This window comes from Vespula vulgaris, chromosome 14 (assembly GCF_905475345.1).
Source record: "Vespula vulgaris chromosome 14, iyVesVulg1.1, whole genome shotgun sequence".
Taxonomy (NCBI): Eukaryota; Metazoa; Arthropoda; class Insecta; order Hymenoptera; family Vespidae; genus Vespula; species Vespula vulgaris.
Genome location: NC_066599.1, coordinates 3,497,063 through 3,517,429, shown reverse-complemented (window position 1 = coordinate 3,517,429; position 20,367 = coordinate 3,497,063). Strand labels below are relative to the sequence as shown.

Genomic DNA, 20,367 nt, shown 5'->3' with positions numbered 1-20,367 from the left:
TATAGTAGTCCTGTTCTCGAGAAATAATTAAAAAAATAATAGCTAAGCCGAAAGCGGTGTTGGCTAAATCGAAATGAAGTTATTGAAAAAATTACGATTCATAAAAAAGTAAAAGAAAGAAGAAAAATATCCATTCGTCATTATGAATTCGTTGCGACGAAAAAATTTGAAAAATTTCGAGAAACGAGGAAAATCGAGTTATCGACATTGAAAAATGAAATTTTTCATTGCATTCATAAAGAGAAAGAGAGAGAAGATAGATACATAGAAAATATATGGGACAAAATTACCGACGAAAGATCGTAATATCAAATTGATTTTGTCTCTTTTTTTTCTTCTTTTCTTTGTTTTTTTTTTCTTTCTTTTTTTCCCATAGGTATCCATTCGTATTAACTGATTATGAGTTCGTTAACGACGAATTTTGCGGCTGACAAAATGAAAATTCGTATCGTTCGTATTTTGCGACATAACACGATGGAACTATGAATACGTATATAGATAGAATGATTTGTATGATGTATGTACTTTTTGCCTAGGCGTACATATGTTTCTGTGAATATATGTGTGTGTGTATGTGTATTTGAACATGTTCGTAATATCGAGAACTTCGTTTTTTATTCCGTTTATAGTATCTACAGATTACATTCAGTTTGAGAGGGACGTACTTTTTAGTTCGTTTCTCTTTTTTACCACAGTAACTATATGTACATACAGGTATAGAGATATTTCTCTGTGCATGTGTATATATATATATATATATATATATATATATATATACGTATGTATGTATGTATACGTACTTACATTATGTTACAAGAGTCTAAAAGTTTAGAAAGGAATCGCTCTCGAAACGAAACGTCGACGAAATTAAGACCACTCGGAGTGTTCAGGTTCGCAAAACTTTTTCCTTCCCTTAAAAAGCTCACTTTTCTTCTACGTCTTCTCTCTTTCTCTCTCTCTCTCTCTCTCTCTCTCTCTCTCTCTCTTTTTCTGTCTGTCTTTCTTTCCTTCTTTCTTTCTTTTTCTTTCATTCGACGTTTCTTTCACAACTCTTCATTTTGGTTCCTCGTACGTTCTAAATATCTACTCGTCACGGCCAAGAAATATCTAATTATTTCAAGTATCTACACATACATATATTTTCAAATGCGATTTACAATTTATTTACACAATTAACTTTTAAACATCACTTATGTTTTTTACGTAAAAGGACGGAATAATTCACGTACGAGCAATGTCTCCCTCGTGCGTAAATTTCTTTTTTCTTTCCGTTAAAATTTTCTGGGAAAAGAAAAGAGTAGAAAAAAGAAAGAGAGAGAACAAAAAGGAAGAAAGGAATGATCGCATCCTCGTTGTCGAAAATATTTTTCGTAACATACAAAATGTCGAATACGTTTATAAAAAAAAAAAAAAAATAAATAAATAAAGAAAAGAAACTGAATCATCCCTTACTGAATTATTTGTTTCTATCGAGCTAAAAATAATATAATCTAACGACGTACGTGCGTCTTCTATCAAACGTTAAGCAAACGAAACGAACGGCAAATCAATTGATAATGACGAGCACTCTTTTCTTTAAATATTTTTTCAATGATGAAAAAAGAAGAGAAAAAAGAAAAAAAGAAATGGAGGAGAAAAAAAAAGGGAAAATTAAATCCCGATTTTTACCACGCATAAGAAAGTAAAATCACGTGACAATCGCGAAACCTCACAAGTTCGTTAGAAAGTTCTCCAAAAGCACAGAGTATTCGTTGAGTTGAAGAAAGAACTCTGACCGGAAAGGAAAAGTTCACGGACGATTTCTTCGGAGAAATACTTTCGACTCTTCGAGATCTCCGAAACAAATTTAACGAGCGTGCGAATGAGAAATCCGTGAAAACTTTTACGAAATCTGGCCTCTTTCTTTCTCTCTCTCTCTCTCTCTCTCTCTGTCTTTATCTTTATCTCTATCTATCTATCTCTATTTCTATCTCTGTCACTCTTTTTCTCTCTTTCTCTATCTCTGTCTCTTCCAAAAGAATTCGAAAGTTCGAGGATAAGAAAATGAGAGGAAAAGTAGTGAAAACACTTCATTGTCATTGACAATGAATTCTATGATAACTTCAATATAGAATTGTTTCTTCGTCCTTATTACACATGCGTTTCCTTTCGAAAAAAAATTGTGTGAGATAGATCGAGAGAAAAAAAGAAAAATAAAAGAAGCAAAAAAATAAAACGGAGGAAAAATTACAAAAAAAAAAAAAGAAATGAACACGAAAAAACCCGACAAGGGTAACGATACACGAAATAAATTATATATATATATATATATATATATATATATATATATATAATTATAAATAATAATATAATCATAAATATATTATTATTTATATACTATATTATATAAATATATTACACAATATAATATATTTATGAACGAACTAAAACGAACGTGTAAGAAAATCGATCGCATCGAGATCAAATGAGTCTATCATCGTGTTCGATCGCATCCGTATGCGTCTTGGCACCATTTGTAGAGTTTCGTTGATCCTCCTTGAGGATTCCCGAAGGACAAGAAGGTCTGTGTCTTCTTCTCGGTGGCGTAGGAGTATCCTCGGATTTTTCTATCTCGATCGAATCTTCCTGACTTGTACGTTGCAGATTCGACGAATGAGATTTCTCGTTTTTCGTACATTCGTACTTATTGACAATAGTTTCCTCTTCTTCGTACGAACCCTTTTCTTCCCACGCACAAAACGATACCTTTCTTCGATTATTGTTCGATGAAATTTTTGGCTTTAGAATATCGTCCAACGAAACCGAAAGACGTTCCTTACAATTTTTCTTCTCGATCGTAATCAATGTCGTTTCGATCTCTTCGTTTTTAGATGGTGACAACGATCTATTATTATTATTATTATTATTATTAGCATTATTATTATTATTATTATTATTATTATTATTATTATTATTCCCTTCCTTCTCTATATATACATTTTCATTTTTGACGTTTTCCTGATCGTTTTGTTCTTTCTCCAACATATCCGACAATGCCACTTCCAATTCGGTCAAACTCGGTGTCATCGAACTAAAGTTACTACCGTCAGCAGCTTCCTCCTTTAAAACCTTCAAAAGTACCGAATGTTCGTTGTCGTTGTTATCAGATTTTATTTTATTCTCCGGACTCGGTGGTGGAGTTTTCATTTTCTTCATTTTCAAATCTCTCTCCTCATCCTCGATGAATTTATCCTTATCGATTAATGTTTCGTTCGATAATGATTCCTCCGATATCGTACTGATTATTTTACTTGTATCACGTGGACGTAATTCTTTCGTTTCACAGGACATCTCATTAGGATCGCAAGGTTCGCTCTCGTTCGATAAACTTCTACCGAATATCATCATCCTCTTTGAATCAGATCGATCGAAATTTTCTGAATCCTCTTTCTTCTTACTGCATCCTGAATCGTCCATTGCATCTATCGAATAGAAAAAAAAAGAAAGCTTCTATGATAAAAAATAATCACGTATGAGTACTAGTCCTTGTTCTATTATTCGAAATTCAATTCTTGTAGAATAATACCCGAACGGGAAAATATTTTTATCGTCAATTCATATCAATTGACGATCTTTTCTATTGTTTTTTTTTTCTTTTTCTTTTTCTTTTTGCAGGGAGGAGAACGAAATGAACAATTTTATCGACCAGAGAAAAAGAAAAAGAAAAAAAAAATACCTGAGTAAAAAGTATTGTTCTGATTCAAGCAAAGTGTATCTCTGCACGATGGCGGTCGATCTGGTTTCGATATTTCTTTCGATTCTTCTTGCGGGCATCTAAAAAGAAAATTGAAAGAAATGAAAAAAAAAGAAAAGAAAAGAAAAGAAAAGAGGAGAAAAGAAAAGGAAAGGAAAGAAATTATCATCGTAAAAATGAAATCTTGTCTTCTACGAACCTGTCCCGTTCTCGTAATGTTTCATCAAGTTTGGATTCCTCATGAACTAACTCTATTGGTTTCCCAAAGGACATTGGCTTTTGCAATTCGTTCGTATTTGTACGCGTCTGGTGAAAATCTACTACATCACGATCTGATGTCTCTGAACACTGAACAATAAAAAAGAAAACAAATTGTTCGTTGGGAATAAATTCGCAAATATTAAATCGATCTATGATCTATATATATATATAATTATTTTCGTAATAAGAACACGTCAGTCAAGTTTTAGATAACAATCAATGAAATTGATATAAATTGATAGATTGTTCCGTCGTTGTTGTATAATTATTTTTAAATTATCATTATTATAAATATATAAAATTTTAGATATATGTCTTCATATACTTCAAAAAGTATATCATTGAAAAATATGTACATTTATTTAAATTATGTACAATTATTTAAACAATCTATTCGATTTGATAAATCCAAACGAATATTGATAATACGATAAAATGTCGATTTAACTTTAAATATCGATTTGAAAAGGCAGACTTTATTCTATTCCTCATAGGTATACCTCAAGGGGCCTTTGCCTGTGGTTCAATTCGCAATTACCGATGTCACCAAGGTCCCAATCCTCCAATTTACTCGGATCGTACTTCAAGAATTCAGTCTCGCTATTGGCATCACTGCAAGGTAGCTTTCCCTCTAGTACCTGATACTCTGATAGATTTTCAGTGCTTCCATGACGTTGAATATAGTCCTCCAATCGGATACTCGTTTTCTATCGAATCAAAAGGATTCGTCTCTTCTATAATTAACTCCTACATTTATTTATATATAATAAATATATATGACATTTTCTCTTTCTCTCTCTCTCTCTCTCTCTCTCTCTCTCTCTCTCTCTCTCTGTCTCTTCCTCTCTCTCTTTCTTTCCATTTCTTCTATCTCTTTAATAAAAAAAGTAAAACTCGCTCGCTTACGAGGCTTACGTTAAAATATGAAATTAGATTTTTCGGTGGGAATATTTTTACGTAATAGTTCAAATCGATAGATTTGCAAGAGTAGGGATGATAGGATGAACTCCGATAATTGGGTGGAAGGGAGCATTTTTACTAACGCGAGGAATAGAGATGAGGAGTAAAGAGGAATATGAGAAAGAAAGAGGAGGAAGAAAAAGGAGAAATGAAAAAAGGGAAAAAGAGAGAGAATGAGAGAGATAAAAGAGAAAAAGACAGAAAAAAATAGCCAGATAGAAACTGAAAGAAAGACAGAGAATGTAAAAGAGATACGATCGAGGAAAAAAGAAGAAAGAAAGAGAGATAAAAATTAAAAAAAAAAAAAGGAGAAAAAACCTGTGAGAAAGGTAGAAGGAAAGATTCGACCGGAAGAGATCCCGTGCTGCTCCTGACGGGTCTCCTCGATCTTATTTTCTCGTCCTCTCCTTCTCCTTCGTCCTTGGTCCTTTTCGTCGCGTGTCTAACTACATCCAACTCGTCGTAATTCGGAAGGCTAACGGTGCTGTAGTTCTTTGGTCTGACATTAAGCTCCATTATTTTAACATCTACCCTTGTAGAATCATCTATATGCCGATTACGCATAAATTCCTTGGTCCTTTTACGAATATCCTCATCATGTCGATTCGGAGTCGACGAATCCTTGATACCACGTCCATTAACGAATCTTTCGTATTCGTCGTTAATATCGTCATCGGTCATAGGTGTTTTATGTTGATTAAAAATTTTCGATGTCTTCCTATCGTTGTGGGACAACCTTTTGCCGGAAACCACGTCGCTCGATATTATTCTTCCGGTACCGTTAACCTGTCGAAGGGAAAATCGATGGGTGTGCGGTCGTTAACGAGCACTTTGGATTGGATTTATCGATCACGGAAGAAGTTACTTTTGGCCATTCGATTGGCCAATTATTGGCCACAGGACAAGCGCACTAGACTCTCTCCCTCTCTCTTTCTCTCTCTCTCTCTCTTTCCATCTCTATCTCTATCTCTATCTCTATCTCTATCTCTATCTCTATCGGTTCTTCACTAAACGATCCCATTTACGTTTAACCAAAATTGCCACTTATAATACCTCGCTAATACTCGCCTTGTGCTCGTATATCTCCTTCGTCCTTCTACCCTCAGGCATTACACCCTTTGAATACTCGTTCACCCGTGAATCTCTCGTTCCATTCGTCTGACTTCGGAAGGTACTACCTTCATCGTGTGACTGCTCGCGACATCCACCAACGACATCGTCCATCGTCGCATAATCGTCAAGCAACGTTCTCGGCGAGTTACTCACTACCGAGGAATATAACGGCTCCTCGTTTGAATCTACGTGACGCAAATTGCTGCTCGTTTTCTCTAGAATTTCGTCCGGTTTCGGTGGCAATGGTCTACCTCTGTTTCGCTTCTTTCGTCTTGGTGGTGGCACCGGTGTCACGTCTTTCAAATTATTCGAACCTAAATCATTTAATGAATATTTCAAATAAAATCTATCTATTTTAATACCAACGAAACTTCACGAACCCTCACGATTTCTCACGTTCAATCGAACGAAGCATATTTCAATCGCGAATATACGATTCTTTAAGATTGAAAAATAACTGGGACATATTAATCTGATAAAATATATATTTAGTAATAAGAAAGATCATTCGTCTTATTCATTGAATATATAAAATACATTGAATGAAAACAAATCAGTTCAAATAAAACTAATCAAAATCTATTTAAATGAAACTAAATAAATGTACATTAAACTAATCGTGAAACTTTTACGGAACTTTTATCGGGACGAAACGCTGATAAAAATTATAATTAGTTTTCGTAAATAAATGTTGATAACCTATCTATTTATCCCCTGTGTAGGTTTCTCGTGTCAACGATAAGAAGTAAAAAATTTTATAATAATGATAATAATGAAAATGGGAAAAAAGAAAAGCAGACAAAAAAAGAAACGAAAAAGAAAGATAAAAAGAAAAGACTGATTCTTACGGATAGACGTGGGAGTAGTCGTAGGTGGGTAAAGATTCGTGTCGATGGTCAAGTTGGTGAGAACCGAGTTAGCTCTAGGTGTACTGGGTACCTCCAAGTTGACGTCCACCCAATCGCTCGGTTGAAAGGGTCTGTCGACTGAGTCGATGCTTCTGCCCCTTGTGAGGACATCTCTGGGTGGTGAACCAGCATATCCAATCTCGGAGCTGTCGGTGAAAAATGAGAAGAAATATTCTTCCTCTAGGTACTATGGCGTAAAAATGAAAAAATAGAAAAAAAAAGAAATCCGTCCGATTGTTTTGTTTTTATCATTTTTTTCATTGATCAGAAAACATTTCTCCATTTTATTATGATCGAAAAGATAATATATGTATATGAATGTGTGTATGTATTTTTAGGTATTATATATCTGTATTAATTTAAAATTATTTCGTTTAAAAAATAAAAAAAAATGATTAGATGGAAAGTTTCATTATATAAATTAAAAAAAAGCAAATTTATATATATATATATATATATGTATGTATATGTATGTATGTATGTATATATATACATAAATTGATATATATTAAGATTTTGTTTCAATCTATAATGATAAAGAAATCTTACATACACACACACGCATATATATATATATATATATATATATATATATATGTATATATATATATATATATATATATATACAGTTGCTAACAAAAGTTAAGAAACAAAGTAATCATCCGTCCATATTTATACAATATTCTTTATCTTCCAAAATACATAGGTTGAAACTAAAAATAGCATAATGAGATAACACGATGTATGAAATATTATCTACACATATATTTATTGTATATCATCTACACATATACGTACATATCTATATATATCTACATATATGTATAGATGATATACAAATTTATATTTGATTCTAATCAATGAAAACAAAAAAAAAGTGATCGAACAAAATATTCTATGCTATACAACAATCAAGAAGATGCAAATAAATAATCATTTCATTCTCATAAGTTTAATAATTCCCTATATCTAATTAAATTAAACAGGATGATTAAAAAAATTTATATCGAACATGATTATCGTAGGATAATTGAAATTTCCCCACAAATATTTCTATATATAAATATGAGTAAATAAATATACATACATACATACATACGTACACACATACATACATCCACACACACACACACACACAAACATATATATATATATATAATTCGGACTAAATTGATAAAAAAAAAACTCGTCGTCGGCAAAGCGAGTTCTCTTGATTCATGGTCGAGTGTGATTAGTGGGTCGACGTCAATGCGAGCAGCGCATATAACGGCCGCCGACGCATGCACTTTATTTATGCACTGCGTTAAGCTCTCTGCCTCATATAATCCAACAACGACGCTACCGTAATTTATGCCCCGACGTGCGCGTATAATCGACGCGAGAACGTCACTCTCATTGTTCCACACTGAATCGGATATAAATTGAAAGCCGAATTATCCGATTAATCCTGGTTCCCAAGCGAATTCGAAGATAAGATCGAAAATGAGAGGAAGAGAGATAGAGAGAGAGAGAGAGAGAGAGAGAGAGAGAGAGAGAGAGAAGAGAGGGAAAGAGAGAGAGAATCCTTGAGAACCGGTGTCTTTGACGTGCAAATTTACATTGAAACGCGTACCTAAGTTTCCTGTATTAAACGATATTATATTAGTTAATTCAATTTAGATTATTGAAAATTAATTTGAAATTAGAAAATTAAAGAGTCTTTAAATAGTAATTGATAGGAACGTCAAACATTTCCTAGTAAATATCATTTATCCTTTTTATAATTTTTGTTCTTTCTTCCGGACTATAATTATTATAAATTACATAGCGTGATAATTATAATTATTATCACTTATACTAATCTGATTATACTGTAATATGTTATACTTAAATTATGCGCTGATTATATTTATTAATTAATTTATATATTTACGTATACATATATTTATTTATTCGCGGTAATAAATAATAATTAATAATATTAATTCTACTATTATATATATACACACACACACATATATATAAAAACTGACTTCAAAATTAAATAAATAAATAATTGAATAGAGAGAAAAAGATATTATATTATTAAAAAAAGTAAAGGAAAAGAAAAAAAGAGGAAACAGACAAAACACAAAACACACGTGAATTCTTGAAATATTAAACTAGGAATACAGATATAAAGTAAATAAAATATCGATCTCGAGAAGATGTCAAGTTATGTCAGTTCCAACTAACAAGTACGAAGAAACGCGATCGACTGAAAAATGCATTGCATATATTAACAATAAAGAGTCTAGTGTGATTCATTCATGCATACGAATGAATCAAAATTATCTATATACGTACGTACGTATGTACCTACATATAGACATTATATACATACATAGATACACATACATATATCTTCCTACTCATATCTCAAAATGTAACTTCGTCCTCGTTATCCTTAAAACGCCATATTACTTGGTATAGTATTCTCTGGCGACGTTTCTCGCAGAAGTTCATTCCCTCAAAGTTTTCCTAAGTGAACGTCGCACAATTTGCATTCCTTGTTTGTATATAACCGAATAATTAACACGGAAGCGGTTTGACGAGCGAGCAAGCAAGCAAGTAAGCAACCGAGCAAGCAAGCAAGCAAGCAAGCAAGCAAGCAAGCAAGTAAACAAGAAGCTATATATTTATATATATATATATATATATCTAAAATATATATACATTTACAATACACACACACAATATATATATATATATATATATATATATGTATGTATGTATGTATGTACGTACATACGTATGTATGTATATATATATACATATATAGTTATATATATTCATCCCTTGAGAGATCGAGCTTGGGCCTAATGCGAAAATAAATGGCGCTATCTGCATCGTTAATTACGAGTTGACGATAACATTGCGTGTGCGCGCGCGCACGAACCGACGGCGATGGCGGCAATGGCGGCGGTGCCGGCATTTAACGCTAGGATATCGCTTCTAAATCCTACCAGCAAATTCCTCTTCGATCTTTTATCATTGGATTATCCTCGATTATCTCCGACACCTATCTCCTACTTCGTCTAAATAAACGATTGAAATTTCATTCGTATCCATGTCAATATGTATAGATATATATGTACGTACTTACGTACGTAGAGTCTATCGTTATCGTTATAGTTATTCTTATATCATCATCTTTTTATTATTATTATTGTTATTATTATTATTATTACTACTACTACTATTACTATTATTATTATTATTATTATTATTTAAATCGCATAACGAGCATTTCTCCAAACGTTTTCACCGTCTACCATTTCCGTATGGTTTTAATCTCACACATGTCGCGTTGTACGTTTTCTCTTTCTCTCTCTCTCTCTCTCTCTCTCTCTCTCTTTCTCTCTCTTTATCTATCTATCCAGCTATCTCTGTCCTTCTCTTTATTCACTATATATGCATGTATATTTCACGTATATACGTACATAGGTAGAGGTATAGTTTATGCTTTAAATTACGATGCGGTGCGGTGGCGTATGTATTTACAGATACAGTGCGTATATTATAAAAGGAACACGTGTTCTACCGTAACGAGACACCTAAGGAATGTCGATATAATAAGCGCACCAACCTATCTATGTATATGAAAGAGAGAAAGATAAAACGTTTCACGATAATTATGTTGTTATTATTGTCCTTTTTGTAATAAGATACTCGATATTATGAGATTATTTGGAGTCGATTGAGTTATATCGATCTAACATTCGTTCTATTGTTAAATATCGAATTACGTATATTATCCAGTGTTAATCCAGACACACGTACACACATACACACACACACACACATATATATATATATATCTCCTTACGCGTGCATATGTGTTTTTGCATTTGTATGTATATAGAAAATAAGGAAAACTAGCGGTACAGGTGTATTCAGAAAAGCTATCTTGATCGACGTCAAAAGTTAATTATTGTCTTTTCTTAATTAGAAACAGGATGTCCGTGGGAAATTTTCTTTGACAATGTAAATTAAACGTAAGGACCGATCATGTCTAAGAAAAGAGAGAAAAAAGACCTTCGAGAATAATGCCAAGTTTGTTGTCGTCATCCTTCGTAAGTGTATTTAGGAAATAGGTATTTGTGAAAGCGTGATACCGTTCCAGTGACCTCTTAAAAATAAAATCTGGAAGATGCTTATATGATGATAATATCCTAAACTCCTCCCACGATCGATTAATATGGATCAAGATAGTCCTTGAGATTGTTGATACGAGACGATGTGTGTTACGTCGATGTTAAATATCCCACGTACTAAATTTGATTTGAATAATAATTAAAAGAGTTGTTGAGAATAGAAAAGACAGAGAGAGAGAGAGAGAGAGAGAGAGAGAGAATTTTACATAACTATTACATGTCTTGGATCGCTTAAACAGTTTATGTAGTGACATTTAATAAAAATTATTTATAGACAAGTATAACATTTATATATATATATATATATTATCTAAATAAATTATATGTATATACATATATATAAACAAAATTGACAATTCAACGTTGTATTCATTACATATAAAAAAAAATATATATATACATACACACCTATATAAAAAGTATTCAACCAAGTAGATATACGATTATCGATTATTACATTCCACAAAAAATAATCAAACCCAACGTAGGACGAAGTCACTCTAAAGGAATATAAAAAGAAAAATCAAACGAAAAATAAAAAACAAAGAGAAACAAAATAAAAGAAGAAAATCTTTCAGTCTTCCAGAGATAGAAAGATACCGAGAGAAAAAGAAAGAGAGACAGATAGACTGAGAGTCTCTCTTCTCCGTGTTCATCGAAAGATAGGCGTATTGTGGTGGCATTGAGGATGGCGAACCTACCAGAGAATGTGACCATTTAAGGTCGAGCCAACTGGGCGGCTTGCTCTCTCTCTCTCTCTCTCTTTCTCTCTCCCTCTCTCTCTCTCTCTCTCTCTTTCTCTCTCTATCTATCTATCTATCTATCTTGCTCTTCACGTCTCTCCAGTCTCCACTGATCCCGATTCATTCCAATTCATTGTTGCTCGTTCGGCTTCGCCTTCAACGTGGAGGCGTGTCTTCTCTCTCTCTCTCTCTATCTCTTTCTCTCTCTTTCTCTCTCTTTGTCTGTCTCTCTCTTTCATGAAGACTCGATCACTCGATTCGGATTTCACTTTGTCACTATCACAATCCTCGTCGTGTCACCGGTTGCGCCTCTTTCCTGCTTCTCGCTAATAGGTCGTTGCACGAGATCACCAGGATTATGCTACGTTAATTGGACTGGCCAGGGCCGTCGCGAAACGATTGTCCTTCGCGTACTTCGTTACCGAACTCTGACTCATATTTCAATGTTATTCTCTTCTCCCCCCCCCCTCTCTCTCTCTCTCTCTTTTCCTTTCTTTCTCTCTCTATTTTTTTTTTTTTATTATATACATATTTTTTTCGTTACTTTTTTTATTCCCTTTCCTATTCATTTTTTTTTGTTCATTTTCGTTCATTTTTTTATTCATTTTTTTTGTTCATTTTTTTGTTCATTTTTGTTGTTCATTTTTTTCTTTTTTTATATAAAAGTTATGTCACTAAACTATTATACCTACCTCGTTACTCTTTGAGTGGCACCACCGAGCACCGAACCCTCTTCTTTTAAGCTTGGATAAATCTGAAAAAGAAATCCGATTTGAATTACATAAATTTGTATGTATATGTGTTAATGTACATAGTATATAAGTATATGATTTGTAATCGATTGATTAAGGGATAATGAGAAAAACGAAAATCCTCATTTTATTAAATGAAATTTAATTAATATTGAGAAGAAAAAATTAATACAACTGTTGCGTATTGATTTTTTATTTATTACTATTTATTATTATTGTTATTATTATTATTATTTTATTTTTATCGATGGATAAACGAGAAAAAAAGTTAATGAACGTTTTTAATTTTCGTGAATATATGGATATTTTAATAACGAACGTGCGAAATTATTTTTAGAAAAGATAGAAGATATACATATATATATACATGTGTGTGTACGTTGGACGAATATTTTTTCGTTTTACTTTTTTCAATCGAACGCGACACGATCCAACGAATTTCATTGAAATCGATCGTTAAATCGACTTTGAAGAGGAAAAAAGGCGAGAGAAAAAGAGAGAGGAAGAGAGAAAGAGAGAGAAAACGAGAGAGCTAAGTTCCCTCAAAATCGTTCCTCCTTCCACAGACTTGTTTTACGAGATACAATTTTGAAGGGTAAAACGACGACGCTTGCTACGAAAAAAAAGGAGAAAACGACAAAAAAAAGGAAGAAGAAAGAAAAAAGGGAAGTCAAACGAAAGAAAAGAAAGGAAGGAGAAGCTTTTAGGGCTACTATTCCCTATCGTAAACAGGCTCGATTTTTATTGCTCTCTAGAATTCAAATGGACATTTCTATATATCGAAAAATGCACTAGATAGAAAGAGAAAGGGGGATGAAAAGAGAGTTCTAGAAAGAGAGAGAAAGAGAGAAAGGAGACGATGGAGATGTGGAATGTTAGAAGGAGATGGAATAACGGGAATTCTGTCGGAATGAATGAGAGAGGTTAAAGGTTAATTAAAAATAGAAAAGTAGAAGCAGAAAGTCAGAAAGACAAGGAGAAAGATAGAAAGAGAAAGAAAAAACGAAAAGACAGAAAGAAAGTAAAAGAGCGAGAGAGAGAGATATATATATATATGTAGAGAGAGAAAGAAAGAAACAATAAAATAAAAAAAGTAAGAGTAATAGTAATACGAAGAGAGAGAAAGAATGATAAATATATAGAAATGTAGATAGATAGATAAATGGATAGATAGATAGATAGATAGATAGGTAGGTAAATATCCCAGTACAGAAGAGATGAGGGTGCACCATGAAAAATTAGATCCAAGCTTGACGGAACGACACTCGCGCTCGCGTTACCGAAGTTTCTCTATTGTCTGGGTGCGTACAGTTGTAAAATTAAATTGAACCTACAGGTGGCATCCAGGGACGAGTAGGAATAATTTAAATTTTAAAGCAAGCCCCCGTTGTGTCCCGTGGCAGCCGGGAATTTCGTGGCACGGGAGTTTGCTGCGAGCTGTCAGCTACTCTCTCATACTCTCTCTCTCTCTTTCTCTCTCTCTCTCTCTCTCTCTCTCTCTCTCTCTCTCTCTCACTATTCATCCATCTATCCATGTATCCTTTCTCTGTCTCTCTCGAACATAGTTTCCCTAACGAAGCGAAATCTACTCGCGAATTCCCTTTCAGACGATCTAAATCCCCGATTAATCCGATCAAGAATCGAAAAATCGAGTCGCCATTTTTTCCTTTTTAATCTCTTTTTTTCTTATTTTTTCTTTACTTTTTTATCCTTCTTTTCAAAATGGGATCTACGAGTCGTGTTTTAAAGGAAGGGAGGAAGTAGAGAAGAATAAAAAAAAGAAAAAAGATAGGAGAAACAAAAAGGATAGGAAAGAACTTTTTGTTTCTTTCATTTCTTTTTTTTTTCCTTTTTGTTCTTATTCTTGTACTTTTTAAACAGACCCAGACGATTTGGACCGTGACGCTCTTGGCGTAGGCTTGCATAATCGACGATCACCAAGCTGCGAGCAACTCGACTCTGGTCGTGCAAACCGTTGCATAATTCTCTTTGTATCCTCGAGAACACGAAAACACGATTACGTTAAAAAGGACGGATAAAGCAAAGAGATATCTACATACGCCCATACGTACATGTATGTAGACATGTGTGTATGTACGTATACGTGAAAGCTATCGATAGATAAAAGAACGAAATAGGTGAAATTTAAGCGAATCTAATATGACGAAGATCGATCTAGAAAATCCTAGGGAAAGGAAGAAGGAAAAGAGACGTTAACATGCTGAGAGAGAGAGAGAGAGAGACAGAGACAGAGATAGATAGATAGATAGATAAAGAGAGATAGAAAGAGAAAGATGATTGCAACAAGCTTTTGAGTTACGAGCGGTCGCTTATATTATAACGCGACACGAGGGTAACATCCTGTCGACAAACTATAACATATGAACACTCACTCCCTTTAGAAATCGTACACGTATCGTACACGAGAGTTCCACGTCGTCTATAGGTACCCTCAACGTTTACATTGCAAATTCGTTGGGTAAACTTCGTCGAGTTAGCGAGAAAGGGGAAGAGAGAGAAAGAGAGAGAAAGAGATAGATAGATAGAGAGATAGAGAGAGAGAAAGAGAAACAGACCGATCGCTGAGATTGGCGTCGATTACCTACGTTGTGCGCTAGAGGAATTTAAAAATTTGTAAGAAAAAGAAGAAGAAGAAGAAAGAAAAAGAAAAAGAAACTTCTTCTCTATCGAAAATTATTCTTAAAACTGAACGAAATGTAAATTGAATTTCTAACGATGGCCTTGTAGTTGTTCTTACGTAATCAATGTTCTTCCTATCTACGTTCTTTCCAAACTAGAGATAAATTTTCGACGTCTATCCTATGTAATATATATATATATATATATTATATGTGTGTATTTATGTATGTATGTATATGTAATCTATCTTGCACGTGTAATCACTTATTAACGACTCCTAGTCGTTAAATAGTGACGATGAGTTCGTAACTGCGCCATCGAAGGTACCTATGCATCATACTTTTCCATTCTTACTACTATACTACTACTACTACTACTACTACTACTATTACTACTGCTATCACTACTACTAATACTTCGTAACTCGTTTACTCTCTCAGCCTTGAGCCGGAAAAATCTTCTCTGAAGTTTATACATTTCAAACAAATATCTCGTTAAGGAGTCGAGTAGTAAAAATAACGAAACGAAATGCATCCATATACTCGATCGATGGCATCATCATTCAACATCCATGATTCATCGACGTAGTTTCCTCTATTCTTTTTATACAACTTCTTTATTCTCGCATATTTTACATCGCATGGAACATTATATATACTGTGTCCTAATGAAAAGTGTCTGTCATGATTATTATGAAATCCAGCGATTTTTTCGAAAATTTTGGTTTCTTCTCTCTTTTTTTTTTTTGAGAGAGAGAGAGAGAGAGAAACAAGTCCTTATTATCCTTGACATTTTTCGTTTGAACACTTTATATAAATATATACATGTATATGTATGTGTAGATATACGAGATAAGACAGAAATTATTTTTTAATTTATTTTTAATGTACGTTGGTTAATTAAAAAAAGAAAAAGAATGTACTAGAATGTAATCCGAAATTAAAAAATTATTAATTGATTTCCATTGATCTGATCATCATTATGTGGTATAAAATAAAGATCATTACGTTTGAAAATACGTTCTACAAACGATATATTTTGATACGTACGAGTAAATAATTCTTCTTTACTCACCCTGTATATTATTATACATCATACGTATCTACATGTCATTAAGATTTACGCAATTGTCACAATCCTGTTGTTGCGATGTAAGTAGCTAAGAAACGTGAAACGTGAGAGAACCGATGTAAAAGTAGACTTCAGACAAGCTATAATTTCGTCGGTATGCAAAAAGGTATATCTAAAAGAGTGTATATCTAATATATCATATATATATATATATAGAAAGAGAGAAAGACACACACACACACGTACATAAAAATTTGAAAAGATATATATATACAAATAAAATAATATATACGTATTGTACTAAATAATAAGTTTATAATAATATATAAGTATACATCTAATATATCATATATAAATATATATAGAAAGAGAGAATGAATTAAAGAGAGAAAGACACACATACAAACATATATATATATATATATAATCAACAAAAAAGTATACATATATGTAAATAAAATAAAATATATGTTCTAATAAATAATAATAAATAATAAATATAATATATATGTATATATTAGATCGTATTTATCTGTTTAAAAAATATAACCAATTTCTTCCTCTCGTCGAACTCTCAACGATCCTCGATAAAACGAGTCAGCCGTACCAGTCGCGATTTCTCGTTTAGCACGTAACTTATCGCGCTTAGGCTAATTGATACTGCATGTCGGTAACTCGAGAAACGACCGGCTGTTCTTCTTCTTACTCTTATTCTTCTTCTTATACTTTTTTGTCTTCTTCTTTTTCTCTTCTCCCTCTCTCTCTCTCTCTCTCTCTCTCTCTCTCTCTCTCTCTCTCTCTCTCTCTCTCTCCTTCTTTCTATCTCTCTTTTTCTTTTGCAATAAGATTCCTTCGATCAACACCTGTGTCGTCACGTCCTTCGACTTTCGTTTTCAAACGATAAACGTTCTACTTTTATCATCTAACATTTTCCAATTATAACGTTAATAAATTTTCTACAATATTATATAACACAAAAAGATTTTCGATAATGTAAAAACAACAATGGGAAATATATTTTTAATTCTATCACGATTCTCTCTCTCTCTCTCTCTTTCTCTTTCAAAACAAAACATTGCAATAATCCTATGTATAATTAATCTCATTGATACGTATGGACATTTTAAATAGAATCGTATGAATAATTTAAATAGACGTATGAATACATTAAATAGAAATTAATTATAACAACGATTAAAACTCCAAATGCGTAATATCTAAATTGTTATCCGATAAATATATCTTCTATAGTCTCTTAAAATAAATAAAAAACAAATCTCTCCTAAGTAACATAAGATTTATTCTATCTCCTTTTATTCATAATAAAAATACAAACGTATACGTATACGTATCCTATACGTAGTTTTCTATTTTCTTTTATCCATAATAAAAATACAAATGTTAACGTTTCAATCATTTAAAGATCATATTTTTATCGAATCAAAAATAATACATACGAACACACGTACACACACACACACATACACCCACGCATCCACATAACAATTCCTCGATAAAAAGATTTGATCCCTTACGAACCACTGGATGCTTACAAACGCGAATAAAAATCTATTGTTAAAGGTCAAAAGGAAAAGGATAAGAAAGAGATAGAAAAAAAAGAAGCAAATACAAAAAAAAAAACAAAGAAAAGAAAAAAATAAGATCGACTTCTTTCCTTTTTTTTTTCTTTTTCTTTTTTTATATACGTACCCGATGAGCACATCGAACGAAGACTCTATCCAAAGGGGATTTCGAATCCTGAGCCTTTGAGGTCTTTTCTTTGCACCAAGCTTGGCCCATTTCTCTTTTCGAGAATCGAACTTTGCGAAAAGCTGAAGAATCGATTCTTCTGATCGGTAAGATTTCTTTCTTTCTCTCTTTCTCTCTCTCTCTTTCTCTTCTCTTTCTCTCACTCTCTCTCTCTTTCTGTCTCTCTTTGTCTCTCCGTTTCCGTTTCTGTCCCTTTCTCCGTCCTTCTTTTTCTCCTTTTCTCTTTTTCTTTCTTTCTGGTCAACGATAAGAACGAAGTAGTATAATGTAGGCCATCTTGAGAGCCGTTCCTCGTGACCTGCCGCAACTGACGTACAACATTAAAACCACCGTAGTCGGTCAAACGTTCCAAGATGAGAGTCAGTCCTCTCTTTCGAATCTCGAACTAGTCGTAGGAAAATAAGAATAATAATAAGAATAAAAAGAAATAAAAAGAAGAGAGAGAAGAAGAAGAAGAGAATAAAAAGGATGATACACGAAAGGAGATAGCAAAGTCTGCGAATAAGAAAGGTATATAAACGTCGTAAAGGTATTTCACGATGCGTGACCTTCTCTCTCGCGATGCTTCAGCGAACTACAGTAAAAACGCATTCCTTTTACTTCGAGAGCAAGCAAAATCGAGATATCACGGGATTTCTCACGAGTAAAATCGATATCAAAAGGGTGGAGAAAAAAGAAAAAGGAAGGAAAGAAAATACGAAAAAAAAAGGAGAAAAGAAAAAAACGAGAAGAAGAGAAAGGAACAAAGCTATTAAGAAAAAAATAAGAAAATTAATAAAAGAAAACAACCCTGTTATGTATACACACATGCAATTCTGTTAATCAAATATATCGATTACGATATCGATTATTAGATCTCATAACGTTTGGCGACAAAGGAGTGAGAAAAAAGAAAGAAAATAAAAAGAAGACGATTTCTTTTTTCTCTCGTCGAACGTTCTCACCGATGAGCAACGATCTTCGATATATCGAAGGAGATGGAAAAGGCGTGTCCCGGAAATAACACACGAATAAAGAATTTCACTATACCGATCAACCGTATCAACAATGAACAAATATCAGATACGTTGGATTTTTTTGTGGATTTTCGTATGATCAAAGCTACGAGGATGCTGGGACTGGACCAATAGTCTCCTATTCGATAAGAGACAGAGAGAGAATGAGAAATAGAGAGAAAGAGTAAGAGAGAGAAAGAGACAGAAAGAGAGAAAGAGAGAAAGAAAGAGAAAGATGCGTGCCAGGAGTGTAGCACCGTTAAACGCAAAGAACCGATGACGATCGAACGTACGGCACTACTCGTACGCGGATACCGTACATACTGGACAGGTAGCTCTCATGCGAGCAGAGACCGAGCTATCCAGCTGGTATAGCTTGCTTGTATTGGTGCTATAGGTATGCAGTCGCGACACGCGGTGACTCGACGAGCTGCCTTTCTAACCGCAGCCTCCGCTGCCTCCAGAGTATTAAAGACGACGACTCATCTCCTTCTTTTCTTCTTTGCCTTTTCAAGCTGAAATATGTTTATTAATATGAAACGGACGAAATTGTTTCTGACATTCTTTCTGAAATTTCTGTCGACTAGCTTTCTCTGTTTCTTCTTCTTTTTCCTAACTTCGTTGTATTTCTTCTTATCTTTTTTGTTTTTATCTTCTTTCCTTTTTCTCTTCTTTCTTTTTGCCTTAACTTCGTTCGATCTTTGACACGATGTTTCGTTGTTATCGATTATCTTTCTGTTGTTATTGTTGTTTTCTTTTTTCTGTAATTACATCGACGAGGAAAAAAGAAGGAAAAAAAGCGAAAGTACTTGGAAAGTTCGCGATGCAATATGTTGTGTTTTGTACACCTATGTATCGAGGATTGCATACGTGTAGGCGCGATGCGCGATGAGAGTTCTGTTAATAATATTTGATTTAGAAACTGTTACCTAGCACAGGTTTTATAATGGTTTACGCTAACAACGAATCCAAGCGTAATACTTGACCGATTTTGACGAACAACGTCTTATTTTAAAGACGTATAAAAAAGAAACGTCGGTTATTTGTAAACTTGGAAAAAATCTTTTCTTTTTTTTTTTATACATGAATTATTCTAGAAAAGAAAAACAGCATTTTTTGACACGGTTTTCTTTTCGGAGAAAATAAAGCTTCGTCAAAAATTAGAACTAGTTCGCTTTATATATACCATAATAATAATAATAATAATAATAATAATAATAATAATAATAATAATAATGATAAAAAG

General features: G+C 33.2%; 1 protein-coding gene across 6 annotated transcripts; it reads right to left on the bottom strand.

Moving 5' to 3' along the window:
- Positions 1-593: 593 nt before the first annotated feature.
- LOC127069033 (J domain-containing protein DDB_G0295729-like) lies at positions 594-19,429 on the bottom strand. Of its 6 annotated transcripts, none has more exons than XM_051005648.1 (10): positions 18,675-19,429; positions 18,067-18,511; positions 12,586-12,647; positions 6,916-7,121; positions 6,008-6,381; positions 5,273-5,740; positions 4,495-4,701; positions 3,933-4,081; positions 3,716-3,813; positions 594-3,461 (listed from the first exon to the last, which is right to left on the bottom strand). In XM_051005648.1, the coding sequence occupies exons 2-10, from the start codon at positions 18,154-18,156 to the stop codon at positions 2,461-2,463; spliced, it is 2,655 nt and encodes an 884-aa protein (XP_050861605.1). In that variant the 5' UTR covers positions 18,157-18,511; positions 18,675-19,429; the 3' UTR covers positions 594-2,460. The 6 variants fall into 6 exon arrangements, with proteins under 6 accessions (XP_050861605.1, XP_050861606.1, XP_050861607.1 ...); XM_051005649.1 differs by having other exon boundaries at positions 19,071-19,429; XM_051005650.1 differs by having other exon boundaries at positions 19,379-19,423.
- Positions 19,430-20,367: the final 938 nt, after the last annotated feature.